Source organism: Malus domestica, chromosome 15, assembly GCF_042453785.1.
Source record: "Malus domestica chromosome 15, GDT2T_hap1".
Taxonomy (NCBI): Eukaryota; Viridiplantae; Streptophyta; class Magnoliopsida; order Rosales; family Rosaceae; genus Malus; species Malus domestica.
Genome location: NC_091675.1, coordinates 23,485,450 through 23,507,418, shown reverse-complemented (window position 1 = coordinate 23,507,418; position 21,969 = coordinate 23,485,450). Strand labels below are relative to the sequence as shown.

Sequence of the window (21,969 nt, the reverse complement as noted above, 5' to 3'; positions counted from 1 at the left end):
ATAGCTACACATTTTGATAAGTTAAGGGACCAATGGTAATGTATTTTTAGTTGAGGGACCATTGCTCCAATTTGATTAAAGTTCAGGGACCAATGCTACAATTTACTCTTATTTTCTCTTCTCTCCTCTTTCTCTCTCGACCTCCTTTTTATGGATATTTTTGTCCAGTTTTAGTTGTAAGATTTAAAAAATTTAAATCACATACCAAACAAGTTTTTGAGTCTTAAAGAAAATTGTTTTCAAAAAAAATTCTTAAGAAATGTTTTGAGAAATTATAAAAATTTTCAAATAGGATACCAAACAAGCCCTAAAGTTCCCAACCTTTTACTATCATTTTAAATTGATCTCAATTTTTTTAAACATCCAAAATATGTAGACAACTTGTTAAAAATGTCACATCGTTAAGTGTGGCCTAAAATGTTTGGCATTTTGTTACCACCACACATCGCTACCAGCCGGAGAAGAACATTAAACCATTTATGCCCTCATGAAGGAGGAGATGCCAAAGCCAAAGCCAAAAACCCACCAAAATCTGCGTACCCTTTACGTCCCTTTCACTTTTCTGTTCTTTTGTCCCCGAACACTCTTTTCCTTCACAATTCACCACAACGATTCACATTCCCATTACCATTGTTCCCTCCACAGCAAGTCCTCCCCGTATTTCCCCACAATTATTTAGAACTCCATTTTTCTCATAATTACTTGGTCATGTGGCTGAGAAGAATTGTTCTTGAATTTCGTTTGCCATGAGGAGTTCTTGCTGCGGCTGCAGCTGCATGCAATTGCAAGCATGGATGAACTGCCGGGGTCGTTGGGAACCAGTGCTAGCTTGGCTCTGCGATTCGGGCAGACCATCTTCTCCACTGCCTCTCTTCTCTTCATGTGCTTGGACGTCGAGTTCTACAGCTACACCGCTTTCTGGTACTTTCGAATTCTTCGACTTAGGAGTTTTGGAGGTTTTAGTTGAATTTCATCCGACCCTTTTGTGATTTCGATTTGTTCTTCAATACCCATGTCTCTGTTTTTGAATTTGATGGCAATTCTGTTTTGATTTCTTGAGCTGGATATTGCCTTATGGTTTTCTCAAGAACTGGAAACTGTATTTGTGTAAAGATCGTATAGAGATTGTACTGGTTTAAATTTAACTGTATTTTATACGTGCAAAATATTATATACTTGGACTTGATGGAAGATTTTTAGTACATGTTTTTTGTTTCTAAGTTTCTCCTAATTGAGCAAGTAAATATATTGAACTTTTTGTTTAGAAGGAACTGTTCAAGACTCTGTAATTCACCATCGAATTTCGGGTATCTTCACTAGAAACTATGTCGATGGGAAGTTTTACTTTGTATGTTTGAATCAAAGCCAGGGATTGTGATAGTTTTAGTTTTTAGCAGCTTTGAAGTCTAATTCGAACATCATAGAGCATCAAAAAACCGCTCGATAGAATTTACCCATTTTATGGCCTGTTTGACATGAATCTGAATTGCAAAAAAAAAAGCTCCCGAATCGGGAATTGGAAGCCAAATCTTTCAGCCTCCAAACATTACAGTGTAAACATTAAAGCTCCGAAAAAGGAGTACCAGTTGCCATATCGGAAATCATGTTGTTTCATCTGCTCTTAGTTGAATTTTTTATTTTTTTTCTCACAAGGCTAATTTTGCACGTCTGTTCGTGTCAATGTTTCTCCAGTCATTGACTTAGTCTTTGAGAACTTATGTTCTAATGATATGTCCAAAGAAGTCTAGCCCTGTTCACCTGTATGTGCTGCTTGCCTTTCTCCAATGTACTTCTAATGTATAGCCTCACCCTGCACTTGTCCTTAATGGCGTGTGTTCTCAACCCTATAAAATATTGCCTTCTCTGAAGGAGTCTTCTGGGGTAGGGGTATATATTTTAGTAATTAAGAACTTTTCAACTTATAAAACCTAACAAATTCAAGTCACTTTGCTAACAATGTTTGTTTTTTTCATGTGCTAACCTGTAAACTGAAGGGATTATATGGTGCTATCTGAATTGTTTGTTAGCCGTTGTCAGATTTGTTTTGTCTCGGTTTTTTCTAGTGTGCAACAATGAAGGAGACGAATGTAATCCACCAGAAACTCTTCTAGTAACAGTAGTAACTCTTACCATTGCTTGTGTTGGTGTTGCAGCTATTTGGTGACGGTAATGGGTTTGGTAGTTCCGTGGAGCATGACTCTGGTGATCGTTGATGTCTACTCTGTCTTCTTTAGATGTTTGCATCATCAACCAAGAATAATTATAATAATTATTTTAGGAGACTTGGTATGTGTTTTTGTCTATAAACTTATTTATCTCATTAACAAGTTCTTCCTTTTCCCAACTTAAGTGAAGACTATATTATGTTTGTTTTATCACAGGCGTTGTCGTATCTCTCACTCGCTGCAGCTTGCACGACCACTAGTACCACAAATCTCCTACTGTATCTCGACGGATCCTACTGCCCCGCCAAGTTATGTACTAGATATCAGTTATCTGCTGCCATGGCTTTCCTGTCTTGGTTTCTTTCACTAGGTTCCTCTCTGTTCAATCTCTGGCTTCTTCCTTCTTTGTAAAGGTCCTGCTGGTTGTTGTCATATACAAAAATTGAGCTCCACCGAGATTACAACAATCGCGTCCATATACAGAAATTTTTGGGAGATATAGATAGGGTCGTTCTGAGACAAAGCTTAAAGAAAAGTATACCTACAAAGTTATTTTGTTGAATTGTATTTTATGAAGAAAAAGAATTAGTTCTCATTTTATTTACTTGTAATTAGTAAAATTTAGGTTTGAAACCGTTTGTGTTGATGTTGTCGCTTTCTGATGTGAATTTGATTGGTCGTCCCCCTCACCATACGAGAAGCAAGGTCCAGTCCACACAAGGTTGGGAAGTAGTACGTCTGGTTCACTAGGTTCTATCACTGCGAGGCCCAATCATACTCAAAAGACGAGTTTGATCCTAGCTTAGAAGGAACGCTAGCTATATGCTTAACAGATGCAAGTCGAATGTTGTCTTCGGGGCTTGGTCCTTAACTCTTAAGAAATGCAAGTGACACCTTCTGGAACCATATTTTCATGAACCTGTACATAATAGTCATCTTGTTTAGCTAAACTTACACTGACATTATGAATGGCATGATTGTGGACTACGTTTTCTCTATATCCGATATGTGTTGTTATTAGACTGTCATTCTGAACCATACATTCAAATAAGAATTCACATCGTCAAGGATTCATATTCACTAGGAAAGTATTATTTAATTCATGTGAGTTTCGAGACCTTCCGTACAAGTGAAGGGCCAGTTGTTGCAACATGATATTTTCAACTGAACAAAAAATACTTGGTATTTATAATTCATAAAACCGTTACATTTACCCCCAAACCAAAAGCCCAACGGCCATGTTATTCACCGCCAAAAATCCGACCGTTGCTTCCCGCCTCTTTCACTCTCTGCAAACCACTCTCCCTCCAAATCCCACCAATTTCACCCACAAATTCAAGACCTCCACACACCAAACCCTGCATCATCTCCTAGACCAGTGCTCCTCCATGAAAGAACTCAAACAGCTCCACGCCCAAATCATCCTCAGCCTCACAAACGAAAACGTCACCGTCAGGGAAACTCATATCCTTCTGCTCCGTCTCTGATTCCGGAAATCTCCTTTACGCCCAGCTCGTGTCCCACAAAATTCCTAAACTAAATAAGTTTATGTACAATAGTCTGATAAGGGGTTACTCGAATAGTGATGACCCATTTAAGGCTTTTTCACTCCGCTGCCAAATGGTTGGTTCAGGACTCTCACCGAACGAGTTCACGCTGCCCCTTGTGCTCAACGTTTGCGTGGGGCAGTCTACATATTGGGAAGCCGTGGTTGTCCACAGTTAGGGTATTAAGCTAGGAACTGGGTCTCAAGTTTGCGTGCAAAATGCCCTTATTAATGTCTACAGATTTTGTGGGTTGTTCAGTTGCGCTCGGAATGTGTTTGATGATATGTCTGAGAGGAGTGTGGTTTTGTGGAATTCGATGATCAGTGGATATGCTAGAACGAGTTCATGGGAGGAAGCTTTTTTATTGTTTAGGGAGATTAGAGATTTGGGGGTTGAGCCTGATAAGTTCACCTTGGTTACTTTACTCTCTGTTTGTTCACAAGCTTGTGATTTAGAACTGGGAAGATATGTCTATCTTTTTATTGGGGTTAGTGGGATTGAAGTTAATCAAATTATGAGAAATGCTCTTTTGGATATGTATGCCAAGTGTGGGCAGTTGCACTTGGCATGAACGATTTTTGATCAAATGACTCACAAAAATGTGGTTTCCTGGATGTCAATGGTTAGAGCATATGCTAAACAAGGGCTCATTGAATTTTCTGAGGAGTTTTTCAACCAGATGCCACAGAAAAATGTAGTTTCTTGGAATTCAATGATTTCAAATTATGTCCGAGAAGGCCAGTGCAGGGTGCCTTTGGATCTTTTCCAGAAAATGCTTAATTCCAGTGTGGTGCCCGATGAGGCTACCTTGGTACGTCCTTTCAGCCTGCAGTCAAATTGGCAATTTGGTTAATGGAAGGAAAACCCATAATTACATTTGCATCTGCAATATTGCAGCCAGTGTAACTCTTTATAATTCCCTGATAGACATGTATGCAAAATGCGGTGCTGTTGGAATTGCCTTGTATATTCTTTTTCAGATACCAGAACAGAATGTCGTATCATGGGACATCATTATCCAGGCCCTTGCATTGCACGGTCATGGATTAGAACCAATCGTGATATTCAAACATATGCAAGCAGGTGGAATCTGGCCCGATGAGACCTTCATCGCACTGCTTTCTGCTTGTAGTCAAAGTGGTCTTCTTGACTTCGGGAGATGTTATTTTGAAAAAATGAAGTCTATTTACAGAATATCACCTGAAATTGAGCACTATGCTTGCATGGTTGATCTGCTGTGGTGAGTGGGACTTTTAGAAGAAGCAATGAGGCTGGTAAGAGGAATGCCTATGAAGCCTGATGTTGTCACTTGGGATGCTTTGCTTGGTGCTTTTAGGATCCATGGAAATGTGGATTTGGGAAAGCTAATTCTGAAGCAGCTGTTGGAGTTGGAACCGCATGGTTCTGGGCTTTATGTACTTCTAGCAAACATATTTGGTGAAGTGCACAGATGGGAAGATGTTAAGATCATTGGGAAACTAATAAAAGACGGTGGATCCATAAAGTAGGAGCAATGAGCTCGATCGAAATTGATGGCCGTGTTTATGAATTTATGGTTGACAACAAGAGACGTAAAACTTCAAGCAGTATATACTCCATTCTGGATCAATTACTGATCATCTGAGGCCTATTCGGTATGCTCCAAATGCATTTTTGGGTATAGAAGAATTGTCGTGCTGCTGTACCAGTAAGTTAGAATGCTCTAAAACCCTGATAATTGTTCACACTTTTTATTGTCTTTACATGTAATGACTTGCAAGCAGGCACTGATTGCGTGTTCTTTTCATACCAAACCCGTTCGAGGGAAAATCAAATTAATTTCTGAAAAAATAACCACTTTATTTTGGAGTTCAAGAAGATTATTTTGTTTAAATGTGAAGTCATTAACTACTCTAGAGTCCAAACCGACATGAAAAATGTAGGTCTTAATTTTTGGTTACTGACTATCGAAATTTGCAGCATTTTAAAACTTTGGCTTTCTCAGCTTCTCCAAACTTGAGTAGATTAATCCTAACAGAGAATACAGTACTGCCCTTACGCAATCCATTATGAAATTCCAACAAGAAGCGGGCCAGTGCCAAGGATATAGCAATCGGAAGAACAGGCTTATAAGATGCTGAGAGTATCTGCCAACAGGAAAGGGCAAATCTAATTCATCCCATGCCGCATGATGAACAGCTCTTGTGGGGTACATTGGACCTCCGGGAGAAGTGAAGCTATACAGACAAGCCTTTAACCTTGTGCTTGTGGCCATTCTCAGCTCCTTGGGGTTCTTAAGTTTAGTAGGATATACAACATATGATTATGTAACAAGTAGAAATGTGTTCTACAAACAGGTTTCTTCCTTTCAGGTGTGTTGATTAAGTGTACAAATTGGAGCTTGAGCACCTGAATTGCTGCTGCTTTCTTGTTCGAGCACATGTCAACCATGCAGAAAGAACCTAATACCAACTGATACATCATGGTCGTTGCCAATGAAGTTAGATGGCGAGTTCAAAATATGTGAAAAGCGCATTGTGACGCACACAACATACAGGTCACGAAGTTCTGTAGTTAAGTTTTTAACCAGCTATAGCCACTTCCTTTTCTGTACTTTTTTTTTCTTGAGAATAATAATCTGTTCTGTTCTCATGTATTCAGAGATTCACGTCAAACTGCAGCTGATAGTAATATAATATACAGACGGATGGGAACAACTAAAACTTCGATACAAGTTTGATTGAATTGATGCAAAGTAAGTATACTATGAAGTATTAACAAGAACATTATGCTCCTTTTTCTTCGACCAGATTGTATACTCAGATTTACTAAGAGAGATAAGGGCATTATCCAATCCTTTTGCTGCAGTTCAACACAAAAAACAAAACCCAAGATCACAATCTTGCAAGGAAAGAAGAAGGAAAGCCACATCCAATCCAAGGTATCTCATTTCTGCTATATTTTTAGTGATCTCAATCATCTTGTCGAATTCATAGGACGAGTAGGGGACAAAAATTCTTTGTATTTGTTGAAAATCTGTTCAATTATTTACTATTTAGTACCGCATTCTTTGTATTCTTTGATAATGCAGATTTCAGAACCAATTTGACCAAAGCTCAAGACTTTCCAAATCTTAAGGGGCTAACGAGAGGTGGGGCCCAAACAGCCATGCATGGATAAAGTGCTGTGGATCAAGAACTTTCATGGTAATGACGTTGCCCTACCTTTAAAAATAATGTTAAAGCGATATGTTGTCCAACCTTTAAAAGTTTATTTCTAATCTTCCAACTAGGGTTCAAGTATTAGTTAGATCGGATTCTTTTCCAGGTTTTGTCTGAATTCATAATACACACATAATTTAGTAGGATTTGTTTTTATCCGGTTGGTGGGGTTCATTGTTTGTGTTGCCAACATGTCTGCTTCAAAGTTCAATTGATTTACCAAAAAAAAGAAAGAAAAATGTCCAACCAAAATTAAAAGAGTGCAAGTCCCATAATTCATACAGAAATAGTTCTTATTAGAAAATTGATACTGAATCTGAATATATTCTTTTTATATATAAATAGTCCAGACATGGCACGAACGGAGAGTCTGAATATAATCTTATTTATTATTTTTTTTTTTCATATACACCGACTATGAAACACATATTAAAGAACGGGTGAGCAGTAATGTGTCGATGCCATTGTAGCACGTCCTCTCTTCAACAAAAAACGTATCTTACACAATGAATACTTGCTTTTAATATATTATGGGTCTAGATCTAGTGAAATTAGAGCCCAACATATACAGCCTCTTGCTTGTTATGCATGGGCTCATGAAGACCAAAAGTCCAGCCAGATTGTGTGGGAGAGGGACAGGGTGGTGAGAAAGGAGCAGAAAAGGTCATTTTTCAAATAATAAGAGCTTTTTGTTGCAAAAATGATTAAAAGCACAAAAGGCATCGGGTGTTAGACATTTCTTTAGGTAAAAAAGTGCATGATTGAAGCCCTTATTTTTTTTTAGAGGGATACATGCATGATTGTTTTTGAGATTTTGGTGGGGGAATTGGAGAGTTTGAAGAACACAAAGAAGCTTCAAGGAAAGTTAGGGAATTGATGCGGGGACATTAATAATTGAACCCATAAAGTAAAGTTCATAATTATAATTATTATAATCAAAACCAGAACAATTAGTTAGTAATCATTCTGACAAAGTATGGGGTTTAGCGGTTTAGGGTGTATCAACTATTAAATTTAATTAAGCATACAAGAGAAACCATTACTGGTGTGGAAGCTAGACTTGTGATCATGAGAAGGCTGAAATGCTTCTGTGAGTCTTCCCGGCCCTTGAAAGGGATAGATAACTGTTGCTTGCCACCAATTGTCCCTCTTTAAAAAAAATAAAAAATTAAGCATACAGGGGGAGCCAGCTCTTTGTTCTATTAACATATGTAAAATACAATTAAGAAAGAACAATCACATTCCACGAACTCCATTGTCTGTGTGGTATTGTCGGGAGTTACAACCCTTTGCAGACAGGTTCATACTAAATATATTATTTCAATTATTTGCTACTCTTTGCTCTCTCTCTCTCTCTCTCTCTCCCCCCCCCCCCCCAAACAAAAGAGAACATGAGCATGCATGGCAAAATGGAAGAAATCCAGCTTGGATTTCCTGTTTAGTTTTCTGTTGTTTAAGAATGTGTTGAAATTAAGTGTGATTTGGATGTGTTTTATGTAGGATTACTGTGACATGAATAATTTGTAATATTAGTAATTAAGAAACTCAACCTTCTCCTCCAAGTTCCAACCACACTTTCACTTCAAGTTTTACCCTCTAAAAATCCAGATTTTGAAATTTTTTATAATTACATCCTTAGTCAAAGTATTGATGTAACAATGTCTTTGAAATTCAATGCCAATGGATTTATATAACATGCTTAATTGATGCAGGGTTTGACATGTTATGTTGTTAAATTATGTATGTAAATCTGAATTTTTTGCTTCCATGCACACCATTTAAATAAACTTCTAACTTACAAACAATTTAGTTTCACATGTGATGAATGATAATGTTATATTGTCGTAGTATTTGACATGTTATGGTACATTACACTAATGAATCTAGATTATTTATATGGATATAGGCATTAAATTAAAAGTCCGCTCGATCAATATTTAAGGTTCAATGCGAGGGATGAGAAGAGATTATAGTTGAATTTAATATGTTATGTCATTAAATTGTCTAACTTTAATATGATGAATAGTATAGATTCTTAATCCCACAACATAAACGATAAGATAGGACAACGACAATAACAGTATATGACAACATTGTAGTTATCAACATTAATAAATACAGAACAATGCTTGACTACTCAAGGATGAATAAAAGCTCCTACTCAAAATTCTTCGTATTCGAATTACAAAGCTTTGTGCTTATGATCAAAATGTTTATACTATGAATCACTTTGTAAAGATCATCTTTTGCAAAAAATAAATTAAAACTAAGGTCGTTTAGTTAATCTAGTGTAGCAAATACATAGACGGTCCATAATTCTTTTACCAATTATGTTCATCTATTTTTGTACAATTTGATGACTAAACAAACCTAGTTTTAATTGATTTTTTGCAGAGGCGATTTTTACATAATGATTTATAACATGAACGGTTCCGATCATAAACACAAAGTTCTGTAAATTGACATTGGACAATTTTAAGTAAAACTCCTACTCATCCTTTGAGTAGCCAAAGTATAGGTCATGAATATATACAAGATTTGTTGTTAAAAGAGAGGAGGTTTGTGGATTGCAGGATGATAAGAGTGGCCGGGGAAGTAGAAGCGCAGAAGCAGTAAAGGGAGGCGGACTTTGGAAGCTTATTGAATAAGTTAAAAGAGAGGAGGGTTGCATTGCACCGGTATACATGCATGGGAGCATGCAGATTGCAGGCACAGTCGGGGAGCAAACCAGCACACCCAGATCACCTTACGCCACCCCTTGTCGCACACTTAATTCAATAACTTGCAATAATATCTATATTATTTACAGTAAAAAAGCCGATGTTGGGTTAAGCCATACAATAAAACTTGCTATAATACGTTATAAAGAAGTCAAATTTAAGAATTTTATAGGCGGAGGGAAATAAGCGTATTTAGAAGTACCTTTACAATAAGTTAAATGACTTTAGATCACCAAAAGTGATTCTTACTTTTTTTAACCGAAAAAGTTAGAAGTGCCTTTATCTTCAGAGCACTTTTCTAGTGAACACTTTTATTTTTATTAAAAATTTCAATGTGCTTCTAGTAGAAGAGTTTCATTGAACGTGAAGCGTCTTTTAAAATGAAAATTTCAAACGAATTCCACTAGATTGTGATACTAAATGACAATTTAAAATACTATTGGAACCAAATGAATAGAGTGTTTAAATTTATTATTTTTAGGTGACTTGTTGCAGTTTTCAAGGTTATTCTTTTCCACGTGCCTTCCCTCATGCTTTGCAGCGATGCACCACCTCCTCCCTCACCACGCCACGTTTCCATTTTTCTTATTCATTCGTTTCTTCCAACTTTATATATATATATATATATATATATATTTTTTTTTTTTTTTTTTGATCTATTGGAATTTATTCTGTGCCCTTGGAGTTGGGCCAAAATATCAATAATGTGCCTGCAAAGTGCAAAAGCAAGTGTTGCAAATTCATGAGCCACTCAATCTCCAATTATTCACTCCCTCCGTTGTTGTCTCTGTTAAAATACCCCATTCCCATCGAAGAATACAATTCACCTGCAATCTGCATGCAGTCTTTGTCTGGGGAGTGGAGTGGAGATGATGAGTGACATGAGTCCTCTCAGACATGTGAATTATTGGAGTTTTAGCAATGTGAATTGTATGTCACAATTTCGATTTGTTATTGGGGTTCGCAATTAGAATCAAAATTTTGGACCTTTCTTACTTTTGGTCTTATGTACAATGTTGCCAGGATTAATCGAGAATTTTCTGTTTGACAATCATTTATTTTTCAATTTCGAACCCATAATTCATTTGGTGACTTAAGTTTTCAGAAAGATTATCTTACACTGGTTGAAAAAATTCTAATTGTTTTCGATTTTCAATTTTGTGTAAATTTTAGATTACCAAACAAAGCATAATCGTGATTATATCTAAAACTGGTAATGAAGTGTAACTTTATCATACAGCAATGTAGATAAGTCTCTCTCCTTCTTGAGGCCCTTGGTTGTTCTTTAACCCCACTTAAAAATGCTCTATCACTCTAAAGTTAAATTATAAAAATCTTTAAAATAGAGGTAAGATTACCTAGACTGTCTTTGAAAATTTTCACATTGTGGTAGAGGGACGTGAGACCTACTTACGTTTTTTTTTTCTTATATGTTAGTAAACGTAAATTACGTAAAAAATAAGCATAGATGTCTAGTTGGTAAGGTACAAGCCACTCTCGTATACTTATATCTCCACAAAATATCTGCATGGTTTTTCATCTTTCCTCTGTTATTTGCAGGACTAACTTTGTGAGGAGAAGCCTTTTGTGACTTCATCTTCCATTTGAAAAAAATACTCAGAAGTTCTTTTAACCTAGTGGAATCCAAAGGTTACAAAAAGTAGAATTGGATAAGTAAAAGAGGAAACTAGCACAGTAGCATAAGGCCATATACCTCTCATCTAACATCTAAGGATCCCCAAAAGAACCTTCAAGGCTAAGGAAGGTTAAAATTTCACTTCTACGTTTCTAACATCTTTTGTGAGTCCAAACTATTCGAGGATTTGCTTTTAAAAATTCTTTTTTGGTATGCCATCCAATGGTCTTTACATTTCTGTTTTCTGGTTTTAATTTTAGAATAGTACTTGCATTCCCTTCTTGAAGGATGAACTCATTCGCCACTTATAAATAACGTGTCTTTATCGTAGAAACTTTATAATCATAATTGTTCAATGTCTTAATCCTCATTTGAAGATCATACTCACAAAAATCTTTCAAAACAGAGATCGTTTAGTCCATCAAATGTATCAAGTAAATAGATGGTTCGCCATTAATTTATCACTTGGTACCTACACTGTTGATTTGTTTGATACAATTTGAATGACTAAACGATATCCGATTCAAGCGAATTTTTGTAGGAATGATCTTCAAATGAAAGGTAAGACACTGTCTACAGTGAAGATACATTATTTGCAAATGAAGAAATGAGCTCATTATCAAAGGAAGAATGCAAGTATTATCCTTACTTTTATAGCAAATAGAACCAACGATTGCAATACTTTTAAATTTTATGCTTTAAAAAGAAATATAAGATATCTTCCATGGTTAATTCTATCTCTCATCCTTAGTGCACATAATATTATTTGTTTTAAAAAAAAGAATTATTGGAAATTTGAGAGTAAATACTATAATGAGTTGCAAAACAAAGAATTTATTTACAAAACAAAAAAAAAAATTCCCCACAAAATACAAGAGGAAAAGTGGGAAATATAATTGGAACCATACAATAATATATATTAGTACCCAAAAGAAAAAAGTTGGTATATAATGGTAGTACCATCATGGTCGTTGTTAGGTGGGTCTCCCATTATCCATGAAATGCCTTGCCAAGCTTAGCAAACGATTCTTCCCCTTTTTACAAGCATCCTTTGACATCACTCCCTACTTATAGAAACTGCACTATTATGCATTCAAGCCTGTGAAACAGTGTGTAGTGGGCACTAAATTGATATATGTGCATGCAATCATTCACTCCCAATACCAACCAACCTAAGTGGTCCAGTAGTACACAAAAATAGTATGAAATAAGCAGTAAATTCAGACGTTATTGAATTCAAATCTTTACATGCGTATAAGTATCTAAACTTACTTAAAGATTGTTTGCCATATGGACACAATCTGAACTATTAGATTAGCAAAACTTATCATTGGCTCCGACTAGATGTTTATAGATCGCAAGTGTTTACGGAAACGGAGCCAAAGCCACTTGCACCCTCATGCCTCCCTGCCCCCAACACATTTTCCAACCCGCTCTAACACGTGGGTATAAAACACAGAAAACGTTCACAATTAAGCTAATCTCTACCCTTCATGTTAAGACGACTTCAACTTGAATGTTCGTATTATGGAATTTTAGTCACCAGTCATCACGTGTTGAATTCACTTGATACGTTTGGTTTACGGAAGTTGTACATATCAGACTTTTCGTGGATTTTGAGACCTCCATCCCAACCCAAAAGCAATCCCATTAATCTCATGACTCCCTCCCATCCTTTTTCCACAGTAAAGATGCACGTACCAATTAGCATAGCCACTGCTCTACCGTGCTAGTGCCACCGCAGGCTACAACCCTAGTCCCTATCCTCGTAATTATATGCAACCAGGAGGGCAGCTTATGTAAAGGATCCTGATTCAGAACTCTTAAAATGTCGATTACAACCTGTGAGTCTGTGACCACCAACTTACAGCCTGGCTTCGGCCAAAGCCCTGCCCATTGATCGATAAAACATTGCTTAACTAAACGACAAGTCCTACGTGGCATCATGCTTCAAATTACGAGCCCCCACCCCCCATTTCTCCCTGTATATATATAGTCACACTCTCTTTTCAACACCATTCGTGCTTTTCCCTCCTTCCTACAAATCTCTCTCTCTCTACTTTCTCTCTCTAAGACGCAACTCAAATCCTCCGCCATTTACAACGATCCGATTTCGATCCAAATGGGTATTTGCAGCTCGTCCGGGTCGACCCAAGTGGCCACCGCCAAGCTGATTCTACAGGACGGAAAATTGCAAGAATATCCGTATCCCGTAAAGGTCTCCTACGTGCTCCAAAAGAACCCCACCTGCTTCATTTGCAACTCCGACGATATGGACTTTGACGACGTCCTTCAGGCCGTCAGCGGTAACGAGGTGCTGCAGCCGGGCCAGCTGTACTTTGCCTTGCCACTCAGCTGGCTCAAGCACCCGCTAAAGGCGGAGGAGATGGCCGCATTGGCCGTTAAAGCCAACTCCGCGCTTATGAAGAGTGGCGGCGAGAAATGTGGGTGCCGCCGGAATTCGGTGTCGCCGCTGATATTTTCCGGCGAGGACGTGAAGGATCGTCGGAGAGTGGTAACAGCTGGTGCCAGTGGGGGGTCGAGGAGGGGGAGGGGAAATGGGGGTAAAAGGCGGTATGCGGCGGACTTGAGTGCGATTCCGGAGTAGGGTAGTTTGGGAAATAAGATGGGGTAATTGTGTAAATACATTGTAATGATCTGGATGTGATTAGTGGGTTGGTAGATTTACTTGATTTTGTTTTGGAGTTTAATTTGTTTGTCCCCCAACCATTTTGGGGCCGTGTTACAATTTTACCCTGGATGGTTTTGAGAAAATGAAAAATAAAAAGTGACTCTCGGTACTGTTCACTTTAACGAAAAATCATATTTTTATACTAAAAAGTCAGTCCTGGTACTATTTATTTTACCATTTATTTTACTCTTATTGTTAAAACTTAGTTTTCAACCTCTTTTTACTAGTTTTCCTAAACAAGAACAAAAAGACATAGATGAGTCTTGGTGTCCAAGATTTAAATTTGACAGAGTGATGCATTTAATCAATTTTGGAAGTCTTATCTTTAGCTTTCGTGTCTTAGAACTCAATTTTAATCTCACTTTAACTCTTAAAACTCAAAAGTCGATACTTTAATTTTTCACAATTTTCTCTGCTTTAACTTGTTTTCATTAAATTCATCAAACATCCATTAACTTTGTTGATGTGGCTCACCTAGTAATATATGTAAGGACTAGGATTATCTCTAGACAATGCACTCTGTATCTTAGAGATCCACTAATTTCAGCCGTTAGGAATAGATCTTGCGATCAAGAATTAATGCTATTTCTATCAATTCACTCTTTTACAAATAAAATTTTTATTGCCTGCATTGCTTTTAAGCAAGAAGGGAAAAGAAAAACAAGATGGAAATGGACTCGAGAAAAATTTCAAGGACAAATGTTAACGCTCAAAACTGGTGAGGTCAATAAAGACTAAGATAGTTGCATGTCGGCCCTTGGTGGGCTTCGGGTTTTGCGAACAAAAGGAAATGGACACCATAATTTAAGTGGTTCACTCCTCAAAATTGGACTACACTCACTGAGTCTCTTGAATAGATAGATTTCAAGGTTACAAATATGGCTTATCTTAATACTATATAATATCTCTCAATTCGTTTGACCCTTTCTAAGGAGTACTCATCCTCTTTTTATAGGTTATTCTCTGAACCTTCAGCCTCTGGGCTCAAATCTATCAATTCCTTTGCATTTAGTGCACCGAGTGCACAAATTTAACCTACTAGTTCTCCCTCTGCTTTTTGGCTGACACGTGGCAAAGAGGTGACATTTGTGTAGGTTAAATTGTATGTTTTCTTGTGATGATGAGGCAGAGTGCCTTGCTCGACCTTGGGGTTGGTAAAACTCATACCCGAGCGTCTTATCTGTTAGTCATTACGTCCTTTCGTTAGCCTTCGTTCCCTCGAGTAACCATTACATGGCGTGGAGTTGATGCCTGAGTAGGCATGCCCTATGTCCTTGGACCTCATGCCATAAAGCTGTCAGTGCACCAACTTGCCCCTAAGTGGTCGGAAAGTACTTTATGAGGAAGTGCTCGATTTACTTACTGATAAGACATTTAAAGGCTACGGGCTCTTAAAGCGCTCGACTTCATCCTTTTGAGTTCATTAAGCCTTAACCTTTCTTTGGGCAGTATTCCTTTCGGCTGGCGTTCCTTTGGGCTTGTGTTTCTTTGGGTCTGTTCTTTGGGTCTGTCAAGGTCAGAAAGGACTTTATGTTAACAATTTCCCCAACTCCTTGTCCAAGGGTTCTTTCTCGGGAAGAGAGTTACAAGGGTTGGTTGGGATCTAGGGGTGACACTTCGGTGTTATGTAATCTATGTAGAATGTGGTGCCTTGGCAGTCATCATATTCCCCATGCGAGAGCTTGGCTCAGAATTCCATCAGTCATCATACTCTTGAGTTAGGCGTTAGTGTTGTCAGGAGAATATGTGTTTGTCGAGGCGCCTCAGTATTGAAGATGTAGGTTGGTGGCGCAATTGAGCCACCTCAGCATTGAAGATGTAGCTAACAGACATGACCTCATGAAGTTGTTTCACATCTCTTCCGTTTCAAAGATCGAGCAAATGGGCAGCCACGTATCACGATTTAGTCATTTTGGTTCTCATTCATCAACAGTTAAGATCGAGTACCTCGGGCTATATAATTTTGCCCTCATGGTGAAACCCTCACTTCATTATGGTTCTTCAATCGAAACTCTAACGAATTCACTATGCGAATATCTTCGACAACCTGAGCTTTACCATTCACAAGTCTCAGACCTTATCTTCTGAATTCTCTCAGATTGATTTCTCATGTTAGCATTTATATATTTTCATCTTCCATTGGTACATTTTAAGTAGGTTATATTTTACTCTGAATCTCCTGTTGTGGGTTGTTATCAATGTGAAAATACGCTGACGGGGATCAAATTCAGCTAGTCTAGTTTGCAGAATGGAGTAAGGCATCCTTTTTTATTTGAATCCATAACGTTAAATTTCCTTAGTAATTAGGGCCTAAATGTGAAAGTAGTTTACTTCACATTTCTGGGACCCCCAAAATATGTGTAGATACTGAGCATGCTCAATGTTGAGCGCTTTTGATTTGGAAAATGACTCTTGAGAGGCTTAAGACTACAAGTAGTTGATCGAGAAAGACATGCCAAACACGATGACTTCAAGGATCTCTCTGGTAGACTGAGCATTATTCCAATTCGTCGACCACCAGTTATAGACTTAGGGGACTTTTATTCAACAGGGCATAGACACAAGTCCATTTTCTTTTGCAGAGGGATAACTTGGAACAGACCATGGACCGAGCCGCTGCCGTCGAGATAACCGATGAGGAATTGCTCGGTCTCACCGAATGCCTGATGTCATGCAGATATAACAGACTTGGATGATATGGGAAATCTTCTCCCTGTGAGTTCCAATAAAAGGTATGCGACCCTTCGTGCCTTTACAAGGTTGGGATGCCAATTGACCCTTATTATTATGTAGACTCGAAATCATACTGCTGATCACATTGTTAGCGTTATGACCACCTCAAGGTTTTAGCGTTATGACCACCTCAAGGTTGAAGGTGTTGAGAAATAGGTACTAAATCTCGACCGATGTTATCCTTCGAGCGCCAATTGAATGAGAAAGGCCGAGTTAACCGTCACACTGTTGGGTGGCTTTTTCTGATGAACTCTTCAAGTCAGACGCTCAACTACCCTTTCACCTTTTCCTTCAGAGAGTTGTGGCCCATATAGGTCTAGCTTTTAACCAGCTCAACTCGAATGCCATTCATTTATTTCTTAGCATGTACGTGCTCTGGATTGAGCACCGCCAAATAGAACCCAATCTCAGCGTAATTAAACATTGTTACAAACTAAGAACAGTCATGGCCAGGTAGGGTTCCATCACATGCTTAGCTTGTTCTTGCTATTTTTCGATAACCCTTCTAACTAGAGGCCCTACAAGGAGAATTGGTTCCTTGTTGACAACAATTGGAAAGCTTAGCGAGGTTGAGGTGACAGACGCTTGTGTTGCCAAGTGCTCACATCGCCAAAAACTTGAGGGCAAAGGGTAAGAAACGACATAAGTGATAGTTTTATGATTCTTGTTTTCCACAAGCCTTCTAATTATGGTTTCGTTTTGTTTGTATTGACTAGCTGAGAAAGATCCCTTTTCTGCTAGAATAAGAACTTCAACTGGTGGGTATGTCCTCTTTGCGTTAAGAAGAACTCTCAATTGCCATCATACTCACCGATCACTATTTACGAGTCGCTGGTTTTCTAAAAGGTAAGCTATGTTGGACTTCAATTTTGTTGTTATTCTTTTTTTCCTTTATTCATTGTCATAACTTATACTGATGACGAACCATAATTTCTTCGTCATTTCATCCTTGGTAGACTTCCGTACAATGTACTCATAGTTGATCTTTGTCCCACAGAGGGATAAATGGCTGAAATGGACGTTGGATGGAGATGATCGCTCGCCGAGTGATGGGGAAGAAGAGTGCCCCTATTAACGCTCGAAAGCAGTATGCTAGATGGGGGACCGGTCAGGGAGGTGATCGTGACCGTTATACGGTGGTAGTGCCGCAAAGTTCCCCTGGTGTCGGCTGGCAAAAATCTGCTGGAAAACGCCCGTTGGTTTGTTGCTCAAGCCGCCAAGAACACAAGTGCTCTGGTCTTTTGTTTCAACCGCCAAAAGACCAAGGCTACGTTTGAGGATGAGTGGGCCAGGCAATATTGCAATCCTTTTACCTCGGTAGGGTGATTAAACTTTAGTCTACTCATCTAGTTTGTAATAAGAATGTTCAGACTTTCGATTGTATGCACAATACACACTATTTATGATAGCTGTTGTATGTACTACTGCTATACTCTAAACATTATGTGATAATAATATGGTTGAACCTTAATGTGTCCCCAAGTCAGGAAGTTGTTTGTAGGATTTGCAGGATAATTTTTTAGTATTCAATAAAATTGAGCTTTTAAGTACAAATTCTTTCGCATTTTTAATTTATTGACTATGGCTTCATTTTGGTGATAGCTAGCACATCTCTACCCCTGGTTTGATGCTATCGAGCTCGAGGTGTGTGATGTTAGCCACAATGTTCGCATGTTTGGTGAGGACGGAAGAGGATCCTCTTCAGATCCACTTTGTGGATCCTTAGCCGTTCATTGTATATCGTGCGATCAGTTTTTGTCAGGTATTGTTTGTGTTTAATTTTAAATTAAAAAAAGTCAAATAATTTATGACCACAAGATGTATGATAAATGACTAAGATATGAGGATCCCTAGGATCTCCACAATTTAGATCCGGATGGGACCCAAATCCGAGGAGGAGGATTTTCTACCCTCCTAATCTCTCTCCCTTTCCCTCCCCTCTTACTTGAACGGTTACAGTTAGACCACGTTAACATCTTATATTGATATTTTTATAGAGTCAATAAGAAAATAAACAATATGTGAGAGGATGAGACCGAAATGGATGGGAGAAGGAAGAGAGAAAATCCCGAAAATCCTACTCCCAAATCCGATGAGGTCAACTTCAATCTGCCAATGCAGCAGCATTGGGTTTCGTGAATTCAATGGTATTTGTCTTACTAGAAGGAAATATATATAGTTGCACAAACCCTAATCATAAATAATCTAGAAAACCAATTAAGGAAAGGAATCTTCAATACAATCAAATTACAATTTACCTTCCTACTCTAATTGTCACAATATGTTTATGAAGAATGGATTTGGACTAATGTATAACAATTCTCTTTATCCTTGTGTGTTCAAAAAGATTAAATTTTAAATTAATTTAGTTTTAACAATGTCAAAACTACGATCTAATATTCACAATCGTATTTATAACATTGGCTTGCGTACAGCGTCCAAAAACCATGCATGCATCATGATGAATAGTGCAATCAGACAATGATATGTCATGGGTCTCATCCTTGGTAGACCTGGCAGTTTTTGACACGACACGGTGACACGACACGAAAACGACACGAAAATAACGGGTTTCGGGTCAACACGATAACTTATCGGGTCACTATCGGGTGACCCGTTAAGAACCCGTTAATAACGGGTTCTTAACAGGTATACACGCGGGTAACACGTAGGTAACCCGTTTCGACCCGTTAAGAAAAAAATTATTTTAATAATTTTAAAGTTTAATTACTAAAAGATTTATTATAAAATACAATAGTCATATTAATATATACAATATATTCTATATTAAATATATAGTTTTGTATTATTGTTCTATATAAATTATAAAAAAAAAAAAAAAAGTTTTAGTCATTATTTATTTTTATTATGAGAGTTCCTTATTATCATTACTAGGATAAATTTTACATAACATATTCTTGTCCAAAATTAAAATATACTAGTATAGTATTTGTATATGCAAGAACTAAGAAGACATACATACAAGTATGAAAAATGTGAAAGAATATATAAACACTCGTGATTTATCATTATTCCTTCACGAATAGATAATTGTTACACTTATATTATCGTTTAGATTTTTAAAATCCTTCAAACCCTCATGAATAATGTTTTTTATTTGAGGGCAAAATTAATAAAATTAATAATAATTATTGTAGAAGTGTAAAAAATGTAAAAAAATATATATACAATCACTCATATATAAAAAATGTAAATACTTTAAATTAAAGATCAAATTTATTCATTACATTCTTATAGGGTCGAGGAGTGTATATGTACAAAATCATCAAAATCGGAGCTAAAATAACCGTTAAATTGTGATTTTTCGTTTATAACCGTCGAAAACTTTTGTTCCGTTACGTAATCTCTGAATGTTTGTTTTTTACAATTTTTTACGTTTGCAATCTCGGAATGTGTACAAATAAGTTTGACGGTTAGATCGTTGAAATTTTTTTCGTAGAATGCATATTGCATCAAAACGGTAGATTAAACAAACACTTAGAGTTAATATTATACTTCTCACTAGTGTAAATACTTTAAATTAAAGATCAAATTTATTCATTACATTCTTATAGGGTCGAGGAGTGTATCTGTAAAAAATCATCAAAATCGGAGCTAAAATAACCGTTAAATTGTGATTTTTTGTTTATAACCGTTGATAACTTTTGTTCCGTTACGTAATCTCGGAATGTTTGTTTTTTACGATTTTTTATGTATGAAATCTTGGAATGTGTACAAATACGTTTGACGGTTGGATCGTTAAAAAAAGTTTCGTAGAATGCATATTGCGTCAAAATAGTAGATTAAACAAACACTTACAGTTAATATTATACTTCTATTAAGTATAAAAAAAGATTTTGTGGTATCCATTAGTGTAAATACTTTAAATTAAAGATTAGATTTATTCATTACATTCTTATAGGGTCGAGGAGTGTATCTGTAAAAAATCATCAAAATCGAAGCTTAAATAACCGTTAAATTGTGATTTTTCGTTTATAACCGTCGAAAACTTTTGTTCCGTTACGTAATCTCTGAATGTTTGTTTTTTACGATTTTTTATGTATGCGATCTCAAAATGTGTACAAATAAGTTTGACGGTTGGATCGTTGAAAAAAGTTTCGTAGAATGCATATTGCGTCAAAACAGTAGATTAAACAAACACTTAGAGTTAATATTATACTTCTATTAAGTATAAAATAAGTTTTTGTGGTATCTACTAGTGTAAATACTTTAAATTAAAGATCAAATTTATTCATTACATTCTTATAAGGTCGAGGAGTGTATCTGTAAAAAATCATCAAAATCGGAGCTTAAATAACCGTTAAATTGTGATTTTTCGTTTATAACCGTCGAAAACTTTTGTTCCGTTACGTAATCTCTGAATGTTTGTTTTTTACGATTTTTTATGTATGCGATCTCGGAATGTGTACAAATAAGTTTGACGGTTGGATCATTGAAAAAAGTTTCGTAGAATGCATAATGCGTCAAAACAGTAGATTAAACAAACAGTTAGAGTTAATATTATACTTCTATTAAGTATAAAATAAGTTTTTGTGGTATCTACTAGTGTAAATACTTTAAATTAAAGATCAAATTTATTCATTACATTCTTATAGGGTCGAGGAGTGTATCTGTAAAAAATCATCAAAATCGAAGCTTAAATAACAGTTAAATTGTGATTTTTCGTTTATAACCGTCGAAAACTTTTGTTCCGTTACGTAATCTCTGAATGTTTGTTTTTTACGATTTTTTATGTATGCGATCTCGGAATGTGTACAAATAAGTTTGACGGTTGGATCGTTGAAAAAAGTTTTGTAGAATGCATATTGCGTCAAAACAGTAGATTAAACAAACACTTAGAGTTAATATTATACTTCTATTAAGTATAAAATAAGTTTTTGTGGTATCTACTAGTGTAAATACTTTAAATTAAAGATCAAAATTATTCATTACATTCTTATAGGGTCGAGGAGTGTATTTGTAAAAAATCATCAAAATCGGAGCTAAAATAACCGTTAAATTTTTTCGTTTATAACCGTCGAAAACTTTTGTTCCGTTACGTAATCTCTGAATGTTTGTTTTTTACGATTTTTTATGTATGCGATCTCGGAATGTGTACAAATAAGTTTGACGGTTGGATCGTTGAAAAAAGTTTTGTAGAATGCATATTGCGTCAAAACAATAGATTAAACAAACACTTAAAGTTAATATTATACTTCTATTAAGTATAAAATAAGTTTTTGTGGTATCTACTAGTGTAAATAATTTAAATTCAA

General features: G+C 36.6%; 2 protein-coding genes and 1 long non-coding RNA gene across 5 annotated transcripts; all 3 read left to right on the top strand.

The window, feature by feature from the left end:
- Positions 1-504: 504 nt before the first annotated feature.
- On the top strand, positions 505-3,163 carry LOC103425077 (CASP-like protein ARALYDRAFT_485429). The gene is made up of 3 exons (XM_008363154.4): positions 505-921; positions 2,154-2,286; positions 2,382-3,163. Exons 1-3 carry the CDS (start codon positions 791-793, stop codon positions 2,574-2,576), a joined length of 459 nt encoding a protein of 152 aa, XP_008361376.3. The 5' UTR covers positions 505-790; the 3' UTR covers positions 2,577-3,163.
- Positions 3,164-4,111: 948 nt separating this feature from the next.
- On the top strand, positions 4,112-9,818 carry LOC114819199 (uncharacterized). 3 transcript variants are annotated; one of them, XR_011575952.1, is made up of 5 exons: positions 4,112-5,399; positions 6,064-6,248; positions 6,353-6,446; positions 6,560-6,632; positions 6,783-7,086. It is a non-coding gene; the product is annotated as an uncharacterized lncRNA (long non-coding RNA). The 3 variants fall into 3 exon arrangements; XR_011575951.1 differs by lacking the exon at positions 4,112-5,399 and adding an exon at positions 9,486-9,818 and having other exon boundaries at positions 5,672-6,264; positions 6,783-6,897; XR_011575950.1 differs by lacking the exon at positions 4,112-5,399 and adding an exon at positions 9,486-9,677 and having other exon boundaries at positions 6,094-6,248; positions 6,783-6,897.
- A 3,183-nt stretch (positions 9,819-13,001) lies between these two features.
- On the top strand, positions 13,002-14,089 carry LOC103401254 (uncharacterized). The gene has a single exon (XM_008339961.4). It carries the CDS (start codon positions 13,391-13,393, stop codon positions 13,874-13,876), a length of 486 nt encoding a protein of 161 aa, XP_008338183.3. The 5' UTR covers positions 13,002-13,390; the 3' UTR covers positions 13,877-14,089.
- Positions 14,090-21,969: the final 7,880 nt, after the last annotated feature.

Coding starts and splice junctions, on each gene's coding strand:
- LOC103425077 (XM_008363154.4), top strand. CDS start 791: ATGGATGAACTGCCGGGGTCGTTGGGAACCAGTGCTAGCTTGGCTCTG. Junction 922..2,153: donor TACAGCTACACCGCTTTCTG/GTACTTTCGAAT, acceptor TTGGTGTTGCAG/CTATTTGGTGACGGTAATGG. Junction 2,287..2,381: donor TAATTATTTTAGGAGACTTG/GTATGTGTTTTT, acceptor GTTTTATCACAG/GCGTTGTCGTATCTCTCACT.
- LOC103401254 (XM_008339961.4), top strand. CDS start 13,391: ATGGGTATTTGCAGCTCGTCCGGGTCGACCCAAGTGGCCACCGCCAAG.